The sequence below is a fragment of the Belonocnema kinseyi genome, chromosome 7, assembly GCF_010883055.1.
Source record: "Belonocnema kinseyi isolate 2016_QV_RU_SX_M_011 chromosome 7, B_treatae_v1, whole genome shotgun sequence".
In the NCBI taxonomy this organism is placed as follows: Eukaryota; Metazoa; Arthropoda; class Insecta; order Hymenoptera; family Cynipidae; genus Belonocnema; species Belonocnema kinseyi.
Genome location: NC_046663.1, coordinates 114,737,906 through 114,764,803, shown reverse-complemented (window position 1 = coordinate 114,764,803; position 26,898 = coordinate 114,737,906). Strand labels below are relative to the sequence as shown.

The window sequence follows — 26,898 nt, the reverse complement described above, 5'->3', positions numbered from 1 at the left end:
TCTGACTAATCGGATTCAGACTTTTCACACTTTTTCTTTGGTACTATCAAAATTCGAAAAATACAGTTTCGATGTTCTGTATTCAATTTTTTATTTCTATTTTACTTTCTAAGAGTTTTTTTCAGGTTTACTTCAAATTCGACTATCGACTTTACATTTTTTAAACCCAAATTTTACGATAAATACTTAAAATTGTATGTCGATTTAATTCCAGTATTATGCAATATACAACTTTTATGGCATTTCCGTTTGTTCTCGATGCATAGTAATAATGATAGCGAGCTTTCCGCGGCGGCAAAGCCGCCTCCACAGATCGCAGCTAGCAATATGATAATAATAAAAAAATTTAACAGAAATGTAACGGCTTGATTGTATATTTATTGCACAAAATATATATAAATTCTGAAGTTAAGATATTAATTTTCAAAAATGTTGTCCTTTCATATCTTTTCCATTATTTTAGATAATCGACACTATGAAAAAACAAAAATTTGGTTTTATTAGTTTTATATTTTAATTTAAAAATTGCTTGAAAACAAAAATAATGATAATCGTGCGCATTTATGTTTTCTAGAAAAATAAATAACTTCCACAATCGATACTTTCCAAGTTGATGTTGCTAATTTACCCAAAATCCTATATTCGGAAAATCCTAGAAACTATCAAAAGGTCTATCAATGTGTATCTTGTTGCAAGAAATAACCCTCTGAGTCAGAATAGTTTTATATTCCAAATATTAAAAAAGTCTTCCTGTAAAGAATTTTCTTAAATTTAGAAGCCGGTATTAGTAGATCATGAAAGATCGTCAAAAGTTCGACAATAGATAAATCGATGCGTCTTGAGAACGCCTAAAAATATAACATAAAATTTGCATACTGCTGTAAAAATGAGGAAATAAGGTACTCATTACCGTTTTTTGTGAAAAACTAAAACGCTTTTTAATAATTCTATTTTTTATTTCTTGATGTCGAATTATATTTAAATATAGTGAAACTCTTCTATAGCGCCGATTTTGGGGTTGACGGTGGGTGGGAACTAACTCATTATAGCTCGCTGCGCTTTTGTTTGTTCATGCTTGAGTGCTCGCCTGAGTGACAACCGCAAACCCCCGCACGTGGCGTAGCTCCTTTTACACCTACCTGCGGCGCGGCTTCAATTCTCGGAAGGGCTATAGAAAGGAGGGTTATTGAAGGGTTTCACGGTATCTCCAAAGTAGATTTGAACAATTTGTGTCGTATGATTCCAGCTATTTCGCGTTATCAATTAAGCTTCAAGCCAACTCGACGTTTCGAGTTTTACTAACAATCCGGATCTACTATCAGTACATTTATAACTGAGTTCTATCGCTTTATCGCAAGCAATCATTTTGAATCGACTTAAATTTATTTGAAATAGCTTTGAATTAAATTTAAATTACTTTAAATTCACCTTAAAGCCCCCGAAATCGCACCTCATTTCACGTGAAATCACTGCAATCACTCAGAATTTAACGTACCATTAGTGTAATCATTCGGATTTAACAGTGTAACCACTGCAATCTCTTGCAATTTACCGTAAAATCACAGCAAGAACTAGAAATTCAACCTGAAATCACTGCAATCACTCGGAATTTACCGCGAAATCACTGAAATCACTCGGAATTCCACATGAAATCACTGCAATCACTCAGGATTGACACTGAAATCACTCAAGATGACTGCATTCACTTGAAATCACTTTCAATCACTGAAAATCACTTGCAACCACTTACAATCACTTACAATCACTTGCAATCACTTGCAATCACTTGCAATCATGCAATCAGTGTACAACAGAATTTGACGGTTTGGCATCCAAGAATTGTTCCGTTCGCTATTTACGTTGCCGTCAATAGTTTAGGTGTTTTAAGGAAATTTTAAAGTGCAAAAAGTTATTATGTGCTTTGTGAGTGAGGCTTATAAAAGAATTTGGAAATCATAATATTTATGTCTTATGATAATTTCCTTATCACATGAGATAACCTCAAGTATGGCAAATTTAATCAAAGGTTTACCAATAATTCGTAAACACTGATCTGCGCGCGGCAACGTGCGTAGCAGGTGAAACAGTTCGCATCAAGTACCACGCATCAAGATTAGACTTGAGAGTGGGGGAACATCGTTTCCAGGGAAATTACTCCCCTACGGTCCCATCCGCGGCAAGGTAAATAGCGAAGAATGTACATACTTCAGTAATCTGTATTTATGGGGCAGCGCCCTTAGGACATGTTTTTAGGAGTTCGTAGTCCGAGGCAGAAACCCTTACTGTTTGGATTGGGTGACCGTCCGTTGTACTTTTTTCTGGGCGAAGGTTGAAGAGGAGTATGAGTACGGTAAATAATGGAGAGGAGTATGAGTACGGTAAATAAGGGAGAGAGGCGGAAGAAGTGAGGTGGTAGAAGTGGAAAGTAATGAGAAACAAGGGAAGAGACTTGAAATGTCTAAATATTAAGACCGTTTGACGAGTGAGTCACGTGACCAGATTCCTACCTTACCGAAAATTTTTTTATTTCCTAACTTATTTTGACCTGAAGTTCGATGTGGCTCTTTATGTGAAAATAAGTTAGGAAATTAAAAAAGTGCGATGAAAACCTTTTTGTAGGCGTATGTTGCGTACTTTAACTAATTTCAAATCGTTCAGGAACTTACGAGCAGTCCACATACCACGTGGACAATTTTTTACCACTTTTTGACCCCTCCCCCCTCTGACCACGTGGACTTACTTCAAATTCGATGAAAATATGGATATTCTTGGTATTCAAAAGCTACGAAGCCAAAAGTAGCTGCGAATTGGCTGAAAAATCGGGTTTTCTTGATAACATAAGCTTTATGATAGGGAAATCTTCCCATATTGGTTAGAAAAAGTTCGTCAATTGCAATACATCCAAAGTATTACATGAAAATTTGATTGAAGGGTGGCAGTATATGACTGGATTGCCAACAAATTCAGACAAATCCTGTTAATGAAACCTGTATTTTATTTTTGTGGGTTGGTTATCTAGTTCTATATTGCCACCCTTTATTTAAATGTTAACTGGTGAAAATAATTGTCAGCCGAAAATGAAAAAATGTGGGTCAATTTTTTAAATTATAATACAATTTTTGCCTCAAAAACTTACATTTCGCCTCAAAATACTTGAACGTTACAGTACTGTTTTTTTTTCGATAAAAATATTTTTAACAAGCAGTAGAAATCAAATTAATGGGGTTTTCATTATCACTGTAATAAATATGTAAATATTAAATCTGATTTTATATTAATTAGTCAAATTTGAATTTAGATTATGTGGGTTTGGTCAATCAGGCCATGACTTGCTACTTGAACAGTTTGCTACAAGCTTTATACATGACCCCAGAGTTCAGAAATGCTTTGTACAATTGGGAGTACGTTGGTGGCTCAGAGAAGGAAGAAGCAATGAGTATTCCTTACCAACTACAGAAACTATTCCTCAATTTACAGGTCAGTTAAAAAATTTAAGCAGATTTCGATTAATTATAACAAGATGAATTAACTTAATAAGTCGTAAATGATTTGAAAGAGCCATGGCATTTTTTTATTGGAAACTGGGCCCAACGCGTGCAGATTTAAAATATATTTAGGCGGCCTCCCAAAACTTGTAAAAAGAGAAATACAGCCTTCCAACGTCGTAAAATGGCTTTTTATTCTTAGGAAGCAAACATTTCCCTTCTGCTTCGATTTTCATAAAGTGGATGCAAGCATCCACATTTTATATAAAATTATCTGTTTGACTGCACGCTCTGGGCCCAAAATACCATTGTTCTTGGCCACTCATCTGTCTTCTAAAGAATACATTTTTCTAAGCAATATAACAACCGTTGTTACCGGAAATAATTTAGACAGTGAACTCTTGCTTATTTCAAGATGCACGTATTACAAAGCTTACCTATTTCAAGTCCCCCATATTGGGATATTCCAAATTGCGTAGTACCATCACCTAACCACGGTCCCTGTACAGTCTCGCCCGCGCCAGCCGCTAACTAATTAAAAAGATGCCTGAAGAGCATGAAGCCCTCGTTGGTTTGAATTGAATATTTTAGCATGAGGTCAAAGGAATGCATACGAGTTTTTGGACTACATATTATAAACATGAAAGTAAGCCATAAATGTACAAATAGTAATATTTGTCAAGCGTAATATTTTTTCAGTCATGTTCTATCATTTTGTCGACTGACGACCGTTCAGTTTCATGAAATGCAACTAAATTTCCAAAATTTGTGGTTAGTGTATCAGATCGATTTTATCATAATTGGGTACTCTAGCCGTAAATTTTGTAGTAGTTGATTGTATTTCGTGAAACTGAGAAATTTTCAAGTGTAGAAAAGGATGAAACAGAATTACTATTCAGACCTTTATAAATTACTTTTGCGTTTAGAATATTTTCTTCAAACAGATGTATGCAGTCCCATGTCAGGATGTACTAACTATGCTAACCTTCCTGTAATTTCCGTCTATCCTATAATAATCGTGACATCATGCTACAATACTCAATATTCCGCGAAATACTTGAGTCGTTTTTTGATTCTATTATATTCATTTTTAGTTGGCAAACTGTACAATTTCAATAAAATGTTATATTTTTCACAATATTCAATTACCTTTTCGTATGTTAACAAAAACACTTGAAAAACACTGACATGCATGATGCACAAATCCAAGGACGCGCACACATGCTTACAGAGCGCGCATGGATACAAGGCCGGGGCACCCAATGAACGTCACTTATCAAAATCACCCAACGACTCGTGGTAGACCTGGAGTCCCTCCAGTCTTGAAATACTGAAATGTTTACGTTTCGCGGCCCTTAAAATAAGCAAGAGTTAATTGTATTACATCTAGTATTCTAGCTTGAAAAAATTGTTCGCGAAAAATCTTAATGTAAATTTTATGGATTTTCTTTTAAAATTTTAAAATAGCAAAATTGAGCTTTGCGAGTCGTAATAATAAATGTACAATATGTTGATAGTAAGAAAATTCAACATGTATTATTTTAGCTTTCATTAAAAATTATATAATTAATAATAGAAAGCATTTTAAAAGTTTCAAATGTGTATTATTGAAAATTGTATGCATTACGAGAATTTAAAAGTTTGTAAATAAGAGCATTATTAATTTCAGTAATACAAAAGTGAAATGTTAAAAATTAAACAATTTCAAGTTGAAATTTACAAATTTAAGTAGGTACATATAATAAATAGTCTTAAGCATACAGTTTCAGTTACAAAGTTCAATTACAAAAATTTCAATTATCTGTTCAGTTTTATTAATTTAATCAAAAGCATAAATAAGTTCAGTTTTTTAGAAATTTTGAAAAATTTCTTAAATATTAATTTAGAGTTTTGAAAGAATTTGAATAAGATCATTTTAAAATAAAAAATGTTACAAATTTAATAGATACATATTTTTAATTTTTCAATAGACGTCAACAAAGCCTGCTGTAGAAACCACGTCGTTAACAAAAAGTTTCGGATGGGATTCTACAGAAGCCTGGCAACAGCACGACATTCAAGAACTCTGCAGAGTTATGTTCGATGCCTTAGAAACCAAGTTCAAGGACACAGAACAAGCTGATCTTATCAACCGACTTTATGAAGGTAAAAAGTTAAATTAGATTTTTCATTGGGTGGCCACTGAACCTGGAAACCTGATATTTTTAGAGACAGGGAATTAAACTGAAACACGACACTGAATTTTATTTTTTGAACTGCAAAACTTATGATTTGTATAAGAACACTTCAGTTGATAATGCGTAATTCTAAAGTCCTTTGCTTTAAATATTTTAAATTTTTCAGTCATTTTAATGCAATTTTGAAAGCCGTTTACTCAACATTATTTACTTTTTAAAGCTTGAATTTTAAAATGTCATATTTTAAGTCTTAATTTTTAACTTTTCAGTTTATAATGTTAATAATTTAAATGTTAAATTTTGTATGCTAACTTATTAAAATATGTAGATATTTCATTTAGGACTGTTCAATTGTTTAAGTCTACAATTTCAAATTGATTTGATATTTTACCATTTGCAGTGTTTCCATTTGAGATATTTTTATTATTTTAAATTTAATTTTAAAAATGTCAGATTTTTAAGAGTTTGCATTTTCAAGTTTTAATGAATCTTGAAAGTTGGCAATTTATTTTTATTTTATGTTAATAAGCTCTACTTTCTTTATTCTTCAGGCAAAATGATTGACTACGTAAAGTGTCTTGAATGTAAGACAGAGAAATCGAGAGAAGATACCTTCCTAGACATCCCATTGCCCGTGAGGCCCTTCGAAAGTAATACTGCCTACGGCAGCGTGGTTCGTATGATTCACTCTACTATTTTCCATAGATAATACTTCACATTATAGCAAAATAACAAATCACATGACATGTAATATTATATTTTCAGGAAGAAGCGCTGAGAGCATTTGTAAAATACGAAACTTTAGATGGAAATAATCAATACCACTGCGAAAAATGCAATAAGAAATGCGATGCACATAAGGGCCTCAAGTTCACAAAGTTTCCTTATTTACTGACTTTGCACTTAAAGAGGTTCGATTTCGACTACAATACACTCTACAGGATCAAGCTCAACGACAAGTAAGCCCTCATTAGCATTTATTGAAATTCAAAAGTCTACTGTATTTTAAATTATATTATTAAAAACAATTTGAAATGAAGGCATTAGATAAATTTAATTTTTGTTTTTAGAGTCACCTTTCCGCACGTGCTTGATTTGAATTCTTTTATTTCAACAACACCCAATAAAGAGTTTGCCAATCAAGAGTCTCCGAATCAAGAGTCTCCCAATGGGGAGGAAGACGTCGGAATGAGCATTAAATGTGATGATAGTTCCACGACAGATAGTGGAACTTTAGAAGATGAATGTTTGCCCTGTGATGGTGCAATATGTACAAATAATCATTCTGGTAACCACGATCAGGAGGATGATGAAGGTAATTTATCATTTATTTTCCCATATTCATGTTATTATTGAAAGCAACAAAAAACAAAAAAATCATCTATGTAATAATAGGCATAGATATGAGTAATGGAATCGCTCCATTTAATGGCATTGCACATAATCATGAGAACGGAAAAAATCAGGGTAAATTTTTAAAAGACCAAGGACCTTACGTGTATGAGCTTTTTTCAATCATGATTCACAGTGGAAGTGCCAGTGGTGGTCACTATTATGCATATATCAAAGATTTCTCGAATTCACAGTGGCTGTGTTTCAACGATACAACCGTAAATCCAGTAAGCACTTATAATACTCTTTTTTTTGCAGAGTTTGTAATTTTTATTATGATTTAAACAAATAATTTACGTTCGAATGGATTTTACTCATTGCAGATAACCCACAACGATATTCAGAAAGTTTACGGCGGTGGTCCATTGCGAGTTTACTCTAGTAGCACGAATGCTTACATGCTGATGTACAGACAAATAGATAAAACCAAGAACTCTATACCTATTCAAGAAGAACATTTTCCCCCGCATATCCAGGCGCTTCTGAAGAGGATGAAGGAAACCGAGGACGACGATCGGCGATACCATAGTAGGCATTCGCCAACCTATAAGATAAAAATCTATTGCCATCATCCCAAGACTAAGAAACTGATGACAAATAAATTAAACACTATCGGAGAAAGTACTTGGGCCGAGCAGACGGAAAAGGCTTACGAGAAATTCGGACTTCATGGCCATGTAAACCTGGATCAATGTAGGCTTGTTTTCTACGATCCTTTGAACGACTTGATCACACACAGTTATGATGGCAGTGACGAAGACTCAGTGTACGAGGTTTTTAAAGGTGACAAGCGCAATGATCTTCTCCTCGAAATTCGAGAGAAGGACCAGCCGTTCGAAGCCTACAAACCTGAAGGTAAGAGACTGAAAATTAAACTAGAAAACTATTCAGTTTTGCATATTACTTCTCAAAAGTAAATTGTTACCTTCAAGAAAAGCTCACTACTTCTAATTACTAAAAGTAGGGTTAATCTAAAGTCAGGCATCACTTTTCCAATTAATGTATCGTGTTCCTCGTAAAGTTAGTGTTTTATACATGGCAATAGCATATTTTTATATTCTCATAAGAGAAAGTATTAGATTTGTGTAAAATTTGACCCCCTCCCCCCAGTTTTTGTCAAATGTCCACGTTTGGAGACCCTCTAAATCCGCAAAACAGGTTTTCCGAATGTGTCTGTCTGTCTCTCCGTGGATGGTTTTTTCTTTGTTAGCACTCTCACCTTCGACTAAAGGTCAAGTTCGTTAGCCATTTTTGATGGAAATTGAAAAAAGTGAGCACATTTTGAATATTTTTTATACGATTCTTTTAAAATTTTTTAAATTTTTCTGGACGGTTATTCATAGTATTCAAAAAGATGAACAATTTATCCTGATGACTTTTTTTTGCTAAACACAAATTTACCAGAGTTAAAGCATTTACGAAAATTTCAACAAAAAAAACACGAAAATGGACATTTTAAACCAAATAACGCACGATATGAAAAAAAGTCAAGAGAAGAAAAATGTTGCTTTATGAATTCCCTACAAGATTATCATAACAACCTTTTGAATTTTCTTAATAAATCGAAAATTCAAACTTTGAAAGCAAAAAAAAAATGGAAAATCAAAATTTACATTTTACGGTTTATTTTTCATGATTAAAACAAAAAACCGAACTATCGAAACATTAGTCATGACAAATTAATTCATTTTTACATTCTGATCAGAGAAGAAATTAGATTTGTGTAAAATTTGACCCCACAGCACGATAACTTTAGAAAGAATTGACAGATTCGGTTGTTCTTTGGTACGCTCTTTTAGTATTTTAGAATTAAGGTCAAGTTCGTTAGCCAGCCATTTTGGATAAAAATATGAAAGAAAGTCAAGAGAAGAAAAATGTTGCTTTTCGAATGCCCTACAACGTTATCATTATAACTTTTTGAATTTTCTTTAAAAATCGAAAATTTTTACAACATACCATAATGATGGAAAATTAAAAATTACATTTTTTCATTCAACTATTTCACAGTATTTCAAAGATTCTCAATTATATAAATGTGTCTTTAATATATTTATAGAACTCCAGTCTAACACAACGCTGCTGAAGGTTGGTGACCTTCTCAGCAATAAACACTAACCAGCAATGAATCTCGGTTAAAACTAATCGCCCCACCCCAACCCCTTATTAATAAAAGTTTCGTGGGACTGTTGTTGTAACTAGTATTTCTATCCTAGAAGCCTTGAGAGACTCTTTTAGTGAATTATTAGAAGATGAAGCCATAGGGCACCACAACTGCGATGTAGAACACGACGCGGTAGAAAATTCAGTTGACTAAGTCTGGTTCACTGAGGTTAGGGATATAATTTAGAAGTTAAAAAAAGGTAAGGCTGATTTGTAGACCGTATGTGTAACATACATAATAACAAAAGTTTTTTTAAAGAATGTGTATTTTTTAAACGAGACAATGAAACTACATGTGTTTTAATGACAATGCATTTTATGAATTGTAATAATATACAGTTATGAAAACGATATTAAAGTTGAAATACAAATTCGAGTGCGAAGCACGAGATAAGTGATGAGAATGTGTTCATTGAAGCCGAAGGAGCTTTAATAAAAGAGAATTCACAATTACCAAATTACTGTTGTCGATGCTTTCACCTTTAGTTTTTTTAAATATGTGCACATGTGTAGGGAATATACAAAGACCGAGTGCGAAGCGCGAGAACCAATATTCTCGCGCTCCAGGCGCGCTCAAACTTGCGTGCCGCGCGTAAAGAGAATGTGCCCCTGAAGGCGGATTTTTTGTATTCTTTTTACTAATTTTAACTTAATGTTGAAATTCGAATTTGAACGATTTCCATTAGGGGGCCCCTGTGACGAACAAGGCTCGTGTTTTCCAACAATCACAGCTTAGGTATCTGTGATTCTCACATAGTTTTTCTGCGTAGACTTTTGGTTTTTAAAAGAGGTGTTTGTAATGTGATTGCATGCAATTGCAATTTAATTTTTAAAATGACTAAAACATAACGAATTCGAGCCCTTTTAATTTTTGTTGCTAAAATATATAAAATTTCATTTGGAAATTAGTCACTTTGTAGTGTTGTCCATTTTCGTGAATGAATAAATCATAGGCCAAAAAAATGCATACTTTCCGGATATACAGTATATGGTAAACAAGGTCTTCATCCCTTGAAAGTTTCGCTTTGGTTTTTGTAGAAAAGGCACAGGGCGAAGACAAAACTTTAGGAGGATAAAATAAAACCCTGTTTTATATGTATATGTAAATCGCACTTTACAGTAATGTAAAGTGACAAATTTCAAAGTGACATTTTATTTGTTCAGCTCAAAAATTAGAAGATGCTCAGATTAAGAAAATTCTGCTAAAAAAATAACATTCTTATGTTTTAGACATTTTTAAAATACAATTTTCGCCCAGTATTTCGTATTAAAGTTATATACAAGTTTAAAGACTGCTGAATACGTCTGATTTGATTCAATTCAATTTTACATTGTGGAATTTTAGTTTTTTTCTTTTCAATAATGCTCATAGGTGTAACATTTTTCTGTAGCTTTACATTATTTAAATCAAATTTATAAATAAAAATAAAGAAATTTGACAAATAAGTTTTAAAAACATTGAATTTGATTATATTTAAGTATACATTGTATTAAATTAGGTCTCAGTCGACTTAGGCGAAATAAACTGCAACAATCTACCATAAAAACACATTAAATAAAAAAGTACACCTTCTTAGAGGGACTGTAGAATAACCTGACATTACCTCTTTATCAAAGTTTTTGTATAAATTAGTTGCGAACAATTACGCTTTGACTTGAATATTGAGAATCCCTGTCACCTTGCTGTCAAGCTCCATATTACGCGATTCCAATTTAAATGAGTGTTTTCGCAGTTTCAATTTATAACCTTACTTTTTCTCTTAAGAAAAGCGAAGGAAAGAATGCTCAGAGTTTAGCTTAAAATTAATTATTAAAAAATTGTTTGATCAAAAATTTGCGAAGCCATCCTATTATATTTGATCTGCATACTCGTACTGTGGGTTGACTTTGAAATCTATACATTTTTATTAGGTATTGCGACAAAAGTCTACGTTATAGACGTGCCTCAAGCAGATATTATTGATGGGCCAATTACTGTTCGCGGCTATCAAGCACAGACCGTAAGGGAATATAAACAACAACTAGCGAAAATTGTGAACATCGACCCAGACGAAATGAATCTCGTTGTGATGGTATTTTCGCAGTATCATCGTCTGCAAGACGATAAAACTCTGGAGGCAGAAGGTTTGGATGTACACGGCGAACATAAAGTCTATGTCTCCTTGATGTTTGATACGGACTTTACAGAGCCGTCCAAAAATACTACAAGTGAAGTACCAAGCTCGAAGCTTTTGTCAGTAATAGAGAGCCTTGAAAAAGTTATCTGGATCCACGTCCAACTCCCCGAAGTTAACAAAGGTATTTCTTAATCTTTTCCCATAGAGAATTTTAAGAAAATTCTGAAACTAATTCAAATTTTCTTTCTTACAGAAGTTACAGAGGATTTAAACATTCCGTCTTTCAAAAATGAAAGTAAACAGGAAAACTCGAAACATCCGCCGAATGGTCAGATGGAAGTGAATATAAAAGATGAAGTTTGTGCAGATGAATTGTCCGAAAAGAAGTCAGCAAAATTGTCCGCGAATGGTTCAAAGTTTGCGACATTGGTATTGGATGACAATATCAAATCAAGTCAACATGTAGAATCTACCACCGTCAAGTGGCAAGCAGGTTTAGAAAGTACCAGTGAAGACAGCAGCCTTAGCGATAGCGAAAAAACATTAGTGGACGACAGTTCCGGCAGCTATAATAATCATCAGAGGTAGTAACATTTTAATTAGCAAATTCTTAATTTGCAAAACTTTGTGGATGCCAAATCTTTTTCTATTCGAACAAGTGATCCAAGTGATTCAAATCTGGCGGTAAATTCAAAATTGACAAAGGGAGCCTGTTTTTCTGAAAATTTGGAAAGTCAGTTTACGCAAAACTAATTCTTTTTATATTATAGATTTGTACTATTTCCATAAATATAATTTTAACCAGTTCTATTCATGTTTTAGTTAAGAAATTAGAAAACTCGAGAGAAGAAAGTGTTAAAGGACTTATTACAACTTTTTTGAAAAAACTATTGTTCTCTAGAATGTTGTCGTATCTTAAGTCGGTATTGGTAGAATATGTCTTGTTCGTCTTCTTGGACTTGAGCGAGTATGGTCCATCTGCCTGATTTGAAATGGGCTGAATTACATATTATTATGACATTTCATCAATTTTGTGTAAAAAAAAAAGTTAACCTTCAGTTCTCATATTTTCTAACAACAATAGGTTCCATGATGACATCAAATTCAAGAAATTTTACCAATCTTTCGTAAACTCCGACTCTGACGAGGAATCGGATCATTACTTCAAGGGCACGCCGTGTCCCTCAGAAGAAAATGAAAAATGTAAGTGATATATTATCAGAGCAGTCGATGACCAAAAAAATGGAAAAATGTCAGGGAATTTATTTTGTTGCGAGAAATTTTTCTAATCTTTTTTTTTTTGTAGACAAAGCTAACCATTCACTTGATATTACATGAAATTATGTCATTTAGAATCATTTTGATTGGAAATTCTTTAAAGGTTATAATTTTACATTTTTATAGAGCTTTGAGATGCGTTTAAAATTGACCAATTTTTACTTAAAAACCTTCCAAATCGAACAATTTAAAATTGAAACCTACATAATTAGGTGTTTTCATTTCAATCAACAGCTAACTTCACTTCGCAGATTGCCGAGGGGAAAACAAGGGACCAAATGCATGGGATTCAGTTCATTTTTGCTCTATTTTGCTAATATCTTCGTAAAAGATAATTTTTTCTGTATAAGTGTATTTAAAAAATAGTTTTTATTTTTTAATTACTATTTATTGAAATAATAAAATGATATTAATGATTATCCATTACAAAGATATTACAGAAATAAAGTTTTGTTTCATGCATTTGATCCATTGTTTTCCCATTAACTTTTAACAAAGTGAAGTTAGCTGATGGTTGAAATGAAAATACCTAATTACAATTTTTTATTTAAACATGAAATATTCAAATTTTTCTAATTTATTAAAAGTACATATAAATTGTTCAAAACTAAACAATTGTAGATTAAAGGTTTTAAATATATAAATATTTCATATCGAAAGTCTTAATAGTTAAACAATTGATTGTAATCTTTGTGATCGTTTTCAATTGGAAATGCATAGTTAAATATTTAGGTTTTTAGTTTTTAATTGTTCCAATTAATTTTTTCAATTTTAACAGTGTTAACCGATACAGAGCTACTATAATTTATGGTGGATTTTGAGCCGAATCTTATTAAATGTATTTTCCTTTTTTGGGCACAACAAATTATATTGTTCAAATTCAACAGATTTCTTGCAAAAAGGTTTGCTAATATTCATAATCAACTTTCGCAATTTATAAATGATAAAGTATTAATAGTAAAATAATTAAATAAAATACATGAATATACTACAAACCATTTTTATTTTGGATAATATGACCAATTTAATGATTTTCAATTTAAAAAAGGGAAAGGATGCTAGAATCCAATTGTAGCGGAAATTTTACCACAACTTAATAAAAAATCTATGTGTGGATTGCACTACTTTTTATTAACCCTTAAACGTCTCCTAAGGTTTTAAAAACCGTATACGCCCTCTTGGGGTCCCAGGGACCCCAGCCGAAATTTGGTTGTTAAAACGAAGTTATTTAATGTTTTGATCTAAACGTTTTTTAGGTATGTTCTAAAGTATTTTTTACAAGATAAAACTATTTGCAAAATCCATTTTTAAATTTAAGTCATTCAAAAAAATTAAACAATCAGTACAAAACCGCAAATGGTGAACGTAGGTTATAAGCCATCTAAAAATTGTGTAAATAGACATACGATATATACATTTAACAACTAAAAAAAAGATTACACTTCAAAATATTGTATACTTACATTATCTGCTAATTCATGTAAAAACTAAGAAAACAGTTTTTGGAGCACAATACACGCATATAACGCACACGTCGCCTTGGGGTCTGAGCGGGCACAAGTCCACTTTGTAGACCTGTCAGGGCAAGCTTAACGTACTTAGACTTACCAAAATAGTGCTTAGAGGAAGTGGTGCTCACGCTCTGCTTACAAATGGCGCTATAAGTCCGTTCTTCAAAATTTGAAGTTACGAAAATTTCAATTGGAAAACGCTGGGGCCTAATTGACCCGTAGGGGACGTTTAAGGGTTAAGTTATATTTCATTGACAACTTTAAAGTTGAGTTTCTCCAAACAGCAGATTGGAATATTTATTTCTAGTTTGTTTAATTGTCGAGGGTTCGAGTTCTGATTCATTCAATATTCAATATTTTACTTTGAAATAGTGTCGAACTTTAAAGTCCTCACGGAATTAAATTTACTCAAATTAGAAAGCTTCCAATTTGTGATTGTACATTATTGTAAGGTTGTACTTAAAATTGCTGCATTTGAATTTAAAATGATTTAAATTTAAAGGTGTATCATTTTCAACGCTTTTTTCAGTTTATTTTTCAGTGTTGAAATACAAACATTTGCAGGCTCCAAAACTTAATTTAATTTTAAAGAATGGGAACAAATAGTCGTTAACCGAGAATGAGTAGATTAATAATTTAGAATCTTTTTAAGAGATTTTAAAAATGTTTGATATATTTCTAATACTGTATTGCAGTATTGAGAGTGTTAGTTGACAAAAGAATGCGTTTGGAGACTTTAAAGAAGAAATTGGAGAGATTCGTTGGAGTTCCGGTCGATTACTTCAATGTCTATTACCAGTCTGTGGATTCTCCAGAAGCAGAATGTACCGACTTTAAAGCCAATCTTAAGCTTTACAATGATGGTGCAAGATTTTCCATTAAACTTGGGAGAGCTCTTCGTAAAGGAGAATTAAAAATAAAACTCTACCAGTTGCACCTCGACTGTGCGGAGCAACCCTTTAAGTTCATGTTTGACTGGATCGTCGCGAAGAATATGACAGTAGCTCAAGCGAAAGAGGAAATTCTCGCAGAACTCAAACGAAAATACGATCTAGAAATACCCTTTCAAAGATTCAGATTGAGAAAAAAGAACAGCAAGGTGGGGTCTATGGTGCTTCTAAATACCAGTAGGTTTGAGGACCTCACCATTTCTTCTCAGGATGAGGTAATAGTACAGGAATTACCGGAGGACGAGACAGTTACCGAACCGAAACAGCTTGTTTTGTTTGTCAGAAAGTGGTCCCGATCGACGTTGCAACTTGATGTAATTCAAGAAGTAGTTCTCACTGGAAGAGCTATTTCTGAACTGAAAAAAAAGGTATACTTAATAAGAAAATAATTGCTTACTAGATTGAAGTATTTTATAGCTTTAAAGACCTTTTAGCATCAAGGGGGGGGGGTTAAACGGAGGAGGGGATTAACTTCAAAATTTTACTAGCAGAATGCTTACGTAATACTTAAACCACCCCAATGTGGAAGTGAATTTCTATTTGTTTTAATAGATATATAGGCGTTTCTATTTCGGCCTGCTGGCCTTAAAAATAAACTTCCTTACACTTCCGTTGTTTACAGATTCTCTTAAAACTAATTCTTAAAAATTAACATCCATCAACGCCTTAGAGTCTAAGACCGCAAGCTTTAATAGGCTTGCTTTCCTCTCTTCGCCTCACACGCATGTACCTACTTACTCGCTTTGCCTCGCATTGCTCCTCCCCTCCTATTTACAATCTTTCCTTCTCCATTCTTCTTCCTCCTTCTTTCTCTTCCTTTCCATCTTGCCCAGCACCCCTTCACTCATGCATCTGCCCTTTTCTTCTTTCCTCTTTACGCATCAATACCTCCATGCATACTCCCTGATACTTCCCTATCGCCTCCCTCGTATTTATTTTTAAATATTTTCAGATTCATTTATTGTCGAACATCCCGGAAGAAAATATCGATGTAGCAAAAGGAAAAGGTTCATTCCCGTGCGAAAGTATGAGCCTCCTAAATGTTGAAAACGATTTGGATTGGAAATTAAAGGTTATGGAAGTAGATAAATGGCCGCTTGATCTAGAACATGGCTCTGTTGTTTTGTACAGGTATGTACTTGATATTTTTATATTATATCAGGGTAGCTGGATGTTAGAGAAAGCTTCAAAGTTATTTTAACGCTGAATCCAGCGACTACACTGTAGTTTGGAGTTTACCCGAAAGGTTCTCTAGATATCCATAAAAAATAACTTTGAAAAGGACAACAAAATTTTTTTTACAGAAATCGTTAAGGTACATTTTCACGGGATACTGCACAAGAACGCCTATGTAGGATCGACTGATTTAATGCTTCCAATAAATTATGGCCTATGCAGTTACACAGCCGTGTGGCAATGTATCAGCGTCAACAGTGGGTCGCCACCTGTTAGCAATAGACTATTTACGTTTCCACAGACTGATTTAATCTCAAGGCCAGTGTGAGGCAACCCCCTAAACTATTTGTATGTAGGCGTTCTTGTGTATTTCGAATTAATGAACTATTTTCGAATTAATATTTCGCATTTAGGTTCTTGACCAATTACATTCACCAGATTTGTCATAAACCAACAAGGTATCCTATAAATGAACGCTGTATGGATGATTAACTCAAGGGATTAATTCAAAACCGTGGTTCATGAAAAGGCATTGCTCATATTTAGTTAAATATTTACTTGTTCTAAAAATCAAATTTAGGAAATTTTCAGAGAAACCTCGTCGGGTATTTTCTTTCTGTAAAGATTGAAGACTAATTATTATAAGAATACTGTTGAATTTACTGGCATTTAATAGCAATATCAATTGCTATGCTTACTGGTATTTCTTTGAAAGTAATTTTAAAAGACACTTTAAGCACTTTGCGGAATCTACGGAAATCTTTGTAAACTTTCGTAGATTTAAAAGAATTCAAAAAAATAAACGTAAATTCGATTGAATTCAATAGAATTTGAGTATCATGATTCGCCTTGAATAAGCTCACATATACAGAATGTATATTACGAACCGTTACACTGGTGGGATTTATTGGTGAATGTTTGGGATGCGAAAATATTATTTATACTCTTGCAGTCTTTAAATATACCACTGAACGCCAGAGAATTTTGAAAATTAATTTTTAGATAAGTATTTTTCTGTTAATAGTTATCCCGGTGGCTTAAGGCCAATAGAGTGGTGTACGAAAATGTAGAAATCTGTAGAGTCGCTAAAATCTCCAATAAGCTTTTATATCTAAAGACCAAAGTTTTAGAAAGGCCCTTTGCAAACTTCGTGTAAATGAGGAGAACTAGAGGCATAGTAGGCCGAATAATATAGTCATATGAAAGTCAAAAGAGAAAACCAATAGTACTTCTATATAATATGTTTTTCGAGACAGGAGTGGCACTGCATCTGTAGTGACGGTAATGTGTACTATTTTGTTTTCAATGCATTTGCTACTTTAAACAAGTTGATCAGATGCGTGGATTGCGTTGTACCGGATAAATTCTAGATAATAACCAATCGTATGTTATCTCAAACAGTTGACGGAGGCATCCGAAGGCAACCATGTGCCACAGTGGTAGAGCTAACATTTGTATGATTAGTTATTACCTAGATTTGGGCCGTACAACACTGTCCACACATTTGATCTCATTCATGGAGAATAGGCATAAGGAGACCTATGTGCTGTATATTTACTTCACGAAAAACGAGCCGTTTTCTGTCGGAAGTATATAATGCATTAAAATATTAGATCTTCTCCAGTGCGGCGCTAGTGTACCACATGTAGAAAGGACCGCTATTCATTTTAACCTGTAGTAATGTAACATGTCAACACATATCTAATTGATCGCTTTGTCGTAGTTTTCGCATCGACTCGGGGTTTTAGTTGCAAAATGGGAAACGCGGTGAAAAGAAAAAAGTACTCATTGCTACTTATACGGCCGCAGTGTTGATTTCTCTTTATACTTCCATGAAATCATTATTCGACCTGAATTAGTATACGCTTAGTAATATGAATTAATATACGCTTCTACTTTCCCTTATTAATATACATTTCCACTTTTGCTTTTTAGCAAATATATGTATTTTGTTTTGAAAATCCATTTACTTGGCCCTACTCTTGTCACATCGAAACCCGTTGCGGAGTGTATGAAGGTTTGCAAGTTATCTTTAAAATACCTTGATCATTAGAGATAAATGCTGCTTAGTGCACATGAGAGCGAACCTACAGATTTAGACATTTTTTGTACCCGCTTATCACCCTTGAGGAAGAATATGCAATGAGTCAAATCAAAAGTTTTTTAATGCCCTTAAAATAAATTAAATGTGTTCTAATTTCGCGTCATTTTACAAACTACTAGAATGTTTTGTCTGCTTGTACAGAAAATATAAGCTTCTAAGTAAACATAGCGTCTTATAAACGTAAACTAGCCAAATCGGAGATTTCTGTTGTAATATCCAAGATTTGAATAAAAAAACTTATAAAAGTATAGAAGGGTGTTTCTGAAAGACATAAAAAATATTAAATTGAAACTTCACCCCCGATTAGTATATGATAATTTTCAAGCGGTATAATTCAAATTGTTAACGAAAATATATTGACTTGCAATTTGGCGGCCTGCTTAATTATGACTTTCTAATAGTGAGAAAAGTATTTCCTTTGCATTTGTATTGGAATTAATGTCTGAAAAATATGTTGTTGATACCACGAGAAATGTGAGGGTTTTCAGAAATTTAACACGATTTGCATATTAGAAGCATCATATATTTAGTATTAGTCGCGAAATCAGTAATCTTTTCAACTTTTTTATGCTTTATCAGAACATATTTTACAACTTCTTTCATATATTATTATGATCTCGAAGCGCCACATGTTCTTCCTTAATTATAAACAGTATTAATGAATTACAGGGATTCTAGGGAGACTTTAAAGCAACTAAATCCAGAGGAAAAAAGAGAGTTCACCAGCAAGGAAAACTCGCGCCTATTGTCTCTAGGAACAACGCCGAGTTATAGTAGTCCACGACGAGAGAAAGCATTGAAGATATACTTGGATTCAAAATGATCTTCTTTTGATCGCCTGTTTACCTCTAGGAATTCTAAACACTAAGTTAGGTAATATTCGCGTATAAAAGAGTTAGCTATTTTTCAATTGTGTCGAAAACAGGCATCGGAACAGATTATCACGATCTTTGCATCTTCCGGCACTCAAGTCTTCCTCTCTCTCAAAAAGCCTACATTTTTTTGTCTAAATAATTCTTCATTTTACAAGAGTGTCCAAAAAATTCTCATAACTCCGTCTTTCGAACCTACACGGTCAGTTGTTATTAATTATAATGATTTTTTTTTATTTTACTTCTCGTTAATCGTGCTTAGCCGATTCGAAAATTTTCGAATGGCTTTTAGAAATTAACGACCACTCGGCGATATTGATTTCTTTCTATTACACCAGCGGCATCGGGGTTTCTTCCGCTCGCTTCCAATTTGGATCCTCTCTTTATTGATCGACCAGAAAAACGAAGAGGAAACAAAAAACGTCTTGTACATAACTTAAAATAAGAGCTCAGCGTAGCTGCACAGTTGTGAGAAAAGTTAAGACGAGGCGCCATCTCGTTTGCGAAAGGTGCAGATTAGTCCCTGGTAAAAGAAATTTGATGACAGTAAGGTAAATAAAGGTAGAATTCATGCAAAATCCAATTTCTTTTCAGGGATTTTTTCAAATATGTCTAAGCGTTAGATCATCGACAAATCGGTTTTACTCCTGCATTTACGTGCACTCGATCGCGACATTTGCCACCCATATTCCGTTTGAGGAGTTCATAATTCAAAGGGTTACCACGATTCTACGATTCTCTTTTAATGTAAAAGTCTACGCCTGCAAAGACGGAAATCTACAGTGCCATCTGTGCCATTTTTTTTTGCTAAAACGGGTTAAAAAGGAAACAAAAAACATTATGAGACCAGTTGGACGACCGCCAACTGAATTCAGTCTCTCGAAAAATGATTCGCAATATCCTTGTATTACTTATCTCTAGTATAAACTGTTTGTATTTATTGCATATACGTTACAAAAAATTCCGACTCTAATCTAGATTTTTCGAAGCGTCTTTACAGGTGAGAAAAGAGCTTTTTCTTTACACATGCATGCAAAGCCTTCTATTGACCACCATTTAAAGGCATAGCAAATGGTCGATTCCGCATTGCGCGCGAAGAGGATGAGCAAAACTCCAACATCATATAGAAATGCTTTCACCGATGAGTAAAATGCTCTTCATGGTTAATAAAACATTTTGCTCACTATGTGAACATCGTTCTGGGTGAAGTTGGGTTAGTCGTTATTTATTTGTGATTGTAGTATGTTGGATGCCTTTAAACGGTAGACAATCTCAGGTTTCGCATCGTAATTTGTAAAGAAAAATATTATTCGATACACGAGGCCTCACGGGCGGGTGATCCCTCATATCGAAATATACTATTTTCTCTTTAGAACACAGAATTTTGTAAGTTGGATTTTTCTCAGAAGTGTCTGTTATTGTTGTAATTTTGATCCTTTCGGCAGGACCTAATATCTTAAATAACTTAATGATTTAAAACTTATGGCTGGTTATCGGAGGCAAGAGATCGACGTTAATTTTTTTGCATGAGTTATTGTATCGTTAATATTATCAGTCTCAGTTATTTATTTTTCAGAAATTTTTGCTATTGAATGCTGATTTTAGTAAAAAAATTAGGGTTTGGTATTTCATAATTTATTATTCATATTTTCCATTATTTTTATAAATATATTTTTTATTCAAGTAATATAGAGTGTAGTGTAATTTAAAAATATTGATAGGTCTGAGACTGTACGAGTTGAAGTGCTTGGTTGTTGCCCATTTTGGGGTTTAAAATAAGTACTGCTGCTCTCTTTCCTTCGATGACTTTCCGATTTTTGTTCGAAGCGCTTTTTTGATTGCAGCTTTTGTTGTTGAATACCGAACAAACAAGTAATTTGAACTAGACATTTTTTTCGAAGTACAAACGAGCAAATAATAAAGGGAAGTGCGAGTTGTGTCCTTCTTGTTGATAGGGATAACTTAAATACCGATTAAAGATGAGTAACAAAAATTTCTCCTAACAACCGATAATCAACATTTTTCTGTATGATACACATGTAGCTATGAAGAAATTATATTTATAATTATTAACAAATGAATATTGTGACTTAATTTTACTTTTTTATTAGATAAATTAGATGCATCCTCAAATTATTTCAGCAAATCAAAATAAAAAAATAGATTTATTTTATGTATATCTAGGAAGGAGGGTAAACAGGGATATTGTCGACACGCTCTTATTGAAAGGCATCAATGAAATGAAATAGGCTAGTTTAGAAAAGTGAAAGTCAACCGACATTTAAAAGTGGCCAGTAGAAATTCAACTAATTTATTTTAATTCTAATCTGATTTAATCTAATTTAACGATGAATCGAGTTACAACCGGCGAGTCAATTCACACACGTTACTGGATGTATACGCCATTGTACTCGTCACTTCCCACAACACCAGCAGACGATCGATCCAGTTGATAAAATCACTTCACGTCAGAGTTAATCAAAAAGGGAAAACCCCTAGACACTGTTCATGGATCAATGCGTATAAATTCGAGAAGACGGTATTTCAATTTTGAATATTTGTATACGTGCAAATGCGGTGCAGTGGTTGAAGTCAGCAAAGTCACTTCAGTGCGTCAGACCGCAAACGCGTCAACATTGGTCAATGCATCTGAGTTCGCACTCTGTTAATTAAATTAGATAAAAAGTCGAACTTTGTGAAAGTATTTGCTGGATAAGCAGTACCTAGATCTGGGAACTTTGTTTAGAGTAAAAAGGCTCTGAACTTTCATTTTGAAAGCCAGAAAATCTATTAATATTCACAAATATCACACAAAGGCGAGGGACATGGGCTCGACCACGTGATAAATATAAATTCTTTCAAATTTGCGCGCATTAATATAAGGAGCCACAATAATCTGAATTCGTGAGAGTAAAATACACACTTGAATTTGCCTCAGTTCGTCACGGCAAATTTCGCTGGTGATGATTTATACAGTTTAATCTGGAACAGGAAAACCAACATGAGTCATAAAAAGTTTATTGTAAATGTTTTGTAAATTGTCCCGTAGTTCAGTAGGGACACAGTGGACTGATGCATGAAGGATCGCTGGTTCAAATCTCGACCCATGCACTTTTTATTAATTTGTTTCGAATTGACCTTTATCACGCATTCACATCAATGTACACTAGGGTGGTCCAAAAATGCATAGAAATTTTGTTTTGCATGCTACAGGGCAACGATCGCCCCCATTTTAATTCCAAGTCCGAAAAAAGAAATTCCCTATTTTTTTATTTTAACAGGTGCCGGTTTTGACTTGAAGTTTTCCATGTAAAATGCACGGGGAAAAATCACTTTTTTGAGTTTTTAGAATAATTTTTTAGAGTTTGAAAAAATGTGACGGGAAAGAATGGGCGCCTGTAGAGAATTATCCAACGAAGAATGTCATCTATCAGACATATGGGTTTGACACCCCCACGAGTACCTGAAAACTACCCTTAAAACAAAAAATGGCATTTCTCATGAAATTTACCTTTTGAACACTGTATTCTCGTATTTTCTTACTTAAAATTAATAATATTGGTCTAGTGGTATATTTATTATCATTGGTTAATTAATTTCTAATGGTTTAAACAAATGGAATTTGTTAAAAAAATTTTTTTCGAACATTCGTTTTCCCCCTAAAAATTATTACTATCAGTCTAGTGGGATATTTATTAACATTCGTTCATTAATTGTTTATTATTTACACAAATGGAATTTGTTTAAACAATTTTGTTCGAAAATTCTTTTTTCCTTAAAAATTATTACTATTGGTCTAGTGGAATATTGATTAGCACTAGTTCATTAAATTTTAATTGTTTAAACCAATAGAATTTGTTTAAATCTTTTTAAAATAAAAATGATTAATATTTTTCAGTGGAATATTAATCAACATTATTTGATTAACTTTATTTAGAAAAAAATGTTTGTAATAAAAATGATTGCTTAAATATAACTGATAAATTAATTATTAATCAGTAATTAATTATTACAGATAAATATTCCACTACACCCACTGTAATAATGTTTATTAAAAAAAAATTCGAAACGAAATTATTCAAACAAATTTCATTTGTTCAAATAATTGCAAATGAATGATCTAATGTTAATAAATATTCCACTAGACTGATAGTAATAATTTTTAGGAGGGAAAACGAGTGTTCAAAAAAAATTATTTAAAACAAATTCCATTTGTTTAAATAATTAAAAATTAATTAACCAATCATAAGAAATATTCCACTAGACCAATATTATAAATTTTAAGTAAAAAAAGACGAGAATACAGTCTTCAAAAGGTCGATTTCATGAAGAATTGACAGTTTTTGTTTTGAGGGTAGTTTTCTGGTACTCGTGAGGGTGTTTTAGAGGTGCCAACCCCATATGTCTGATACATAAAATTCTTCGTTGGATAATTCTCAACAGGCCTCCCATACTTTCCCGTCACACTTTTTCAAACCCTAAGAAATTATTTCAAAAACTCAAAAGTTATTTTTCCCAATGCATTTTACATGGGAAACTTCAACTCAAAACTGGCACCTGTTAAAATCGAAAAATAAGAAAAAATAAAAATTATGGAATTTCATTTTTCGGATTTGGAATGAAATAGGGGGGGGGGGGATCGTTGCCCTCTAAATAAAAAAAGCGTTTTTGGGCCACCCTAATGTTCACTTATTTCATTCCCGCTATCTCAGTTTATCTAAATCTGTCTCGATTCCTTTAAAAAATCAGAAAACGGGATTCACGCACATTAAAAATGTTAATTTACCCCATTCCGTCTCAAATCTTTCTTTTTTGATGGGCGTCCCGCCAGCCTCGTTCCAGTACACACAAATTAACCGAAAAAGGCCAACCGCTGGAACAAATTAGAAATGTGGAGATTCTTGTCTTGAAATATTTAGATGGATGTCCTTTCGAAGCCCTGAAAAGTTCGTGGTTGATACCTTAAACAATTGTTTGTTATTAACAACAAACTTAGAATCGCAACATGTTTTCCACTTTTGTTTGCTTTGATTGTTACTTTCGATAAGAGAAAGGTAAAAAGTGCATAGGACTGTATTTTTAGAGCTAAAATGCGATGTGAAGAAACTAACCTTAAGACCGAAAATGAGTTACGAGAAAAAGCGGAGCAAAGTGTAAGGAAGGCGAGTAGGTAGCAAAAGGCCTCTTGCATGATATAATTATTACATCATAGGCTGTCGTATTAACACAGTTGAGCGGTCCACATCTGTATACAGATACAGGCATGAATGAGAACTACGGCTGACTACAGTAAAAAATGAACGACAGCAAAATGAATTATAATCATATTATGTCTTATTTTCATGCTTTATTACGACTTACAAAACAAAATTACAAATTTTTTAGAGAAACTATCAGGAAAAACTGTATAATCGCATCGAGTGGTGAAGAACCGAGCCAAACGCATTAGAGTTTCGAAGTACACACATACACGGCGCGTGAGATTGTTCCAAGAGTCGAGCGCGATATGACAAAAGAACACTTCCCAACTTTGAGCTCCAACAAATTCAAAGAGCTCCAACAAATTCAATTTTGTCGTGGAGCAATGGGATTTCTTGTATTCGATAGGGGAAATCTTCATTATTGAGCATCAGTAAAAACTGGAAACTCGATTTTTCAGACCTGAGGCTGTTTTCTTCGTTCTGCGTCAAATATACTAAGCTTTTAAGAGAGCAAATAGCGAATATCCTATGGCAAATAACTTACGAGATATGCATTTTTTAATTAACGTTGTGTGTTTTTCAATGAAGACAAAGCAATGATGAATTTTCATGGCTCCAAAAAAATCGCGATCGGGTTTTGCTTTTAGATTCTCAAATTGGATGGTTCAAAATGTTAAAAATCACTTTTTTCGGATTTCAGAATCGAAACATGACAGAGGGGTAGGGGCATTCTGTCTGAAAATTCATATCACAAATCTTTCACATGGTTTAAAATAAATCGTTACAACACAATAATTTTTTTCATACAGCTGTCAGCGAAGTTCTTTGAAATTTGTTGTGAAATATGTTAATAATATTTTTTTGCAACGAATATTTTTTTCACGTAGAATTTTGGGAAAATAATAATTAAAATACAGCTATAAGTATTGGAAGAAAATTATTATTTACAACGATTTGTTATAAACGATATTAAAATATTGGACTTTTACCTTAAGATTCTCTGGGGTCAGAGAAGCTCAGAGAAATTCTCCGCAGGCACTCAGATATTTTTAAAGGTCCAGGTATCTCTTTTAAATGTTTTAAAGGCTTTAAAATGTCCTTTCCGAAATTTAAATAGAAATACGATCATAAAAAACAAGCAGAGAGGCTGAAATTGAAATAAAAATTCTATCATATATAACAAGCAGAGAGGCTATATCAATAGAGTAGCCGATACTCAAGGGTCCTTTGTTAAGCTTTCGGATTAAAATTTAGAATTAGATTTTTTAAATTTCATAGTTAACAGCCTAAAACATAATAATTCGGAATCTACGGGTTTCGATGATTTCAGACATCTAACTTTTTTTAAAATGCTTGAAATTGGAGTCAATACGACGTTTCTCGTAAATGGAATGGATAGCGACTGCCAACTACTATAAAAAAACTCCCCAGTGGACACACTTAGCTTAAAATCATCCTAAAGACGTCTTTATGTGGACGCCTTTAGGCTTTTGCAAAAAGACGTCATGTGGTCGCAACAAAGACATTCTAATCTAGTCCCATAAAGTACACTGATAGAAATGTTCGGAAAATTCCGAAACATTTAAGATACTAAATTAACTGAAATTTACGAAATTAGGTTGCTGAAAATGAAATTACGTAACTTTTATAATAAATTTACTACATTTTTATTTGACTTCAGAAGCGTTTTCTGAAAATTACTTATATTTTGCTAAAACTCCTGAATGGTAACAGAAATATAAGTTATCGTGACTTAAAGAAATGTACAGTTGCATGCACACTCCTCGCTTCTCGAGCGCGTTCGGCTAGCAGACGAAGCATGAAGATTCAGTATTGGTGGTAATCGTCGTGTTGGAAAGATTTTGTTTTGATTTTTTACGTAAGGGTGGCATTTTATTCTTGTACAAAATTTGCCAGAACATCACACGCTGAAGAAACCTTAGGGAAACTGTCAAGTAAAATAAATTTGAAATGATTTTAATTTGCAATTAGTTTATTTCGCTTATGAAAGATTCTTGGTTAAAAATTTTACAAGTTTACGATTTTGCTCTTTGAATATTAATATGAGGTCAGGGAAAATGAAAAATTGGTCAGTGGGAAATTAGAGAAAATTAAAAATAAAGTTTTACGGTAACCGCATGGTATAGTATTGTTGTTAGTGATATGAGTGCCTTGTATTTATATTTATTTGTTTGCAGTTGCTTTTTCCACAATATTACTTTTTTACTCATAAATTTTATTGCTTGTTTGAAAATTCATCAATTTTGTTGAAGACATACGTTCTGGCTGAGAATTGAATTTTTGTGTTAAAAATTTAAATAGTATTATAAAAAATTAACTTATTTTTTAAATCTCATATTTCAATGCTAAAAAGTCAAACAAAATCTTTTTTGGTTGAAAATTCAACTATTTTTTCGAATATTTGCCTTTCTATTTAAAAAAGTCATCTATTTTACTATAAATTGCATCTTTCTT

At 33.1% G+C, this 26,898-nt stretch overlaps 1 protein-coding gene across 3 annotated transcripts in view; it reads left to right on the top strand.

Moving 5' to 3' along the window:
* The window catches only part of LOC117177525 (ubiquitin carboxyl-terminal hydrolase 47), a 61,418-nt gene extending 40,117 nt beyond the window's left edge, over positions 1 to 21,301 (top strand). For all 3 annotated transcript variants that reach the window (XM_033368297.1, XM_033368295.1, XM_033368296.1), the window contains exons 4-16: positions 3,299 to 3,477; positions 5,456 to 5,630; positions 6,214 to 6,335; positions 6,428 to 6,621; positions 6,733 to 6,977; positions 7,058 to 7,281; positions 7,378 to 7,909; positions 11,126 to 11,512; positions 11,585 to 11,915; positions 12,416 to 12,534; positions 14,816 to 15,438; positions 16,023 to 16,201; positions 19,020 to 21,301. In XM_033368297.1, coding sequence (XP_033224188.1) covers positions 3,299 to 3,477; positions 5,456 to 5,630; positions 6,214 to 6,335; positions 6,428 to 6,621; positions 6,733 to 6,977; positions 7,058 to 7,281; positions 7,378 to 7,909; positions 11,126 to 11,512; positions 11,585 to 11,915; positions 12,416 to 12,534; positions 14,816 to 15,438; positions 16,023 to 16,201; positions 19,020 to 19,173 — 3,464 coding nt within the window. In that variant the 3' untranslated portion in view covers positions 19,174 to 21,301. The remainder of the gene's footprint in view (positions 1 to 3,298; positions 3,478 to 5,455; positions 5,631 to 6,213; positions 6,336 to 6,427; positions 6,622 to 6,732; positions 6,978 to 7,057; positions 7,282 to 7,377; positions 7,910 to 11,125; positions 11,513 to 11,584; positions 11,916 to 12,415; positions 12,535 to 14,815; positions 15,439 to 16,022; positions 16,202 to 19,019) is intronic.
* The last annotated feature ends 5,597 nt before the right edge of the window (positions 21,302 to 26,898 follow it).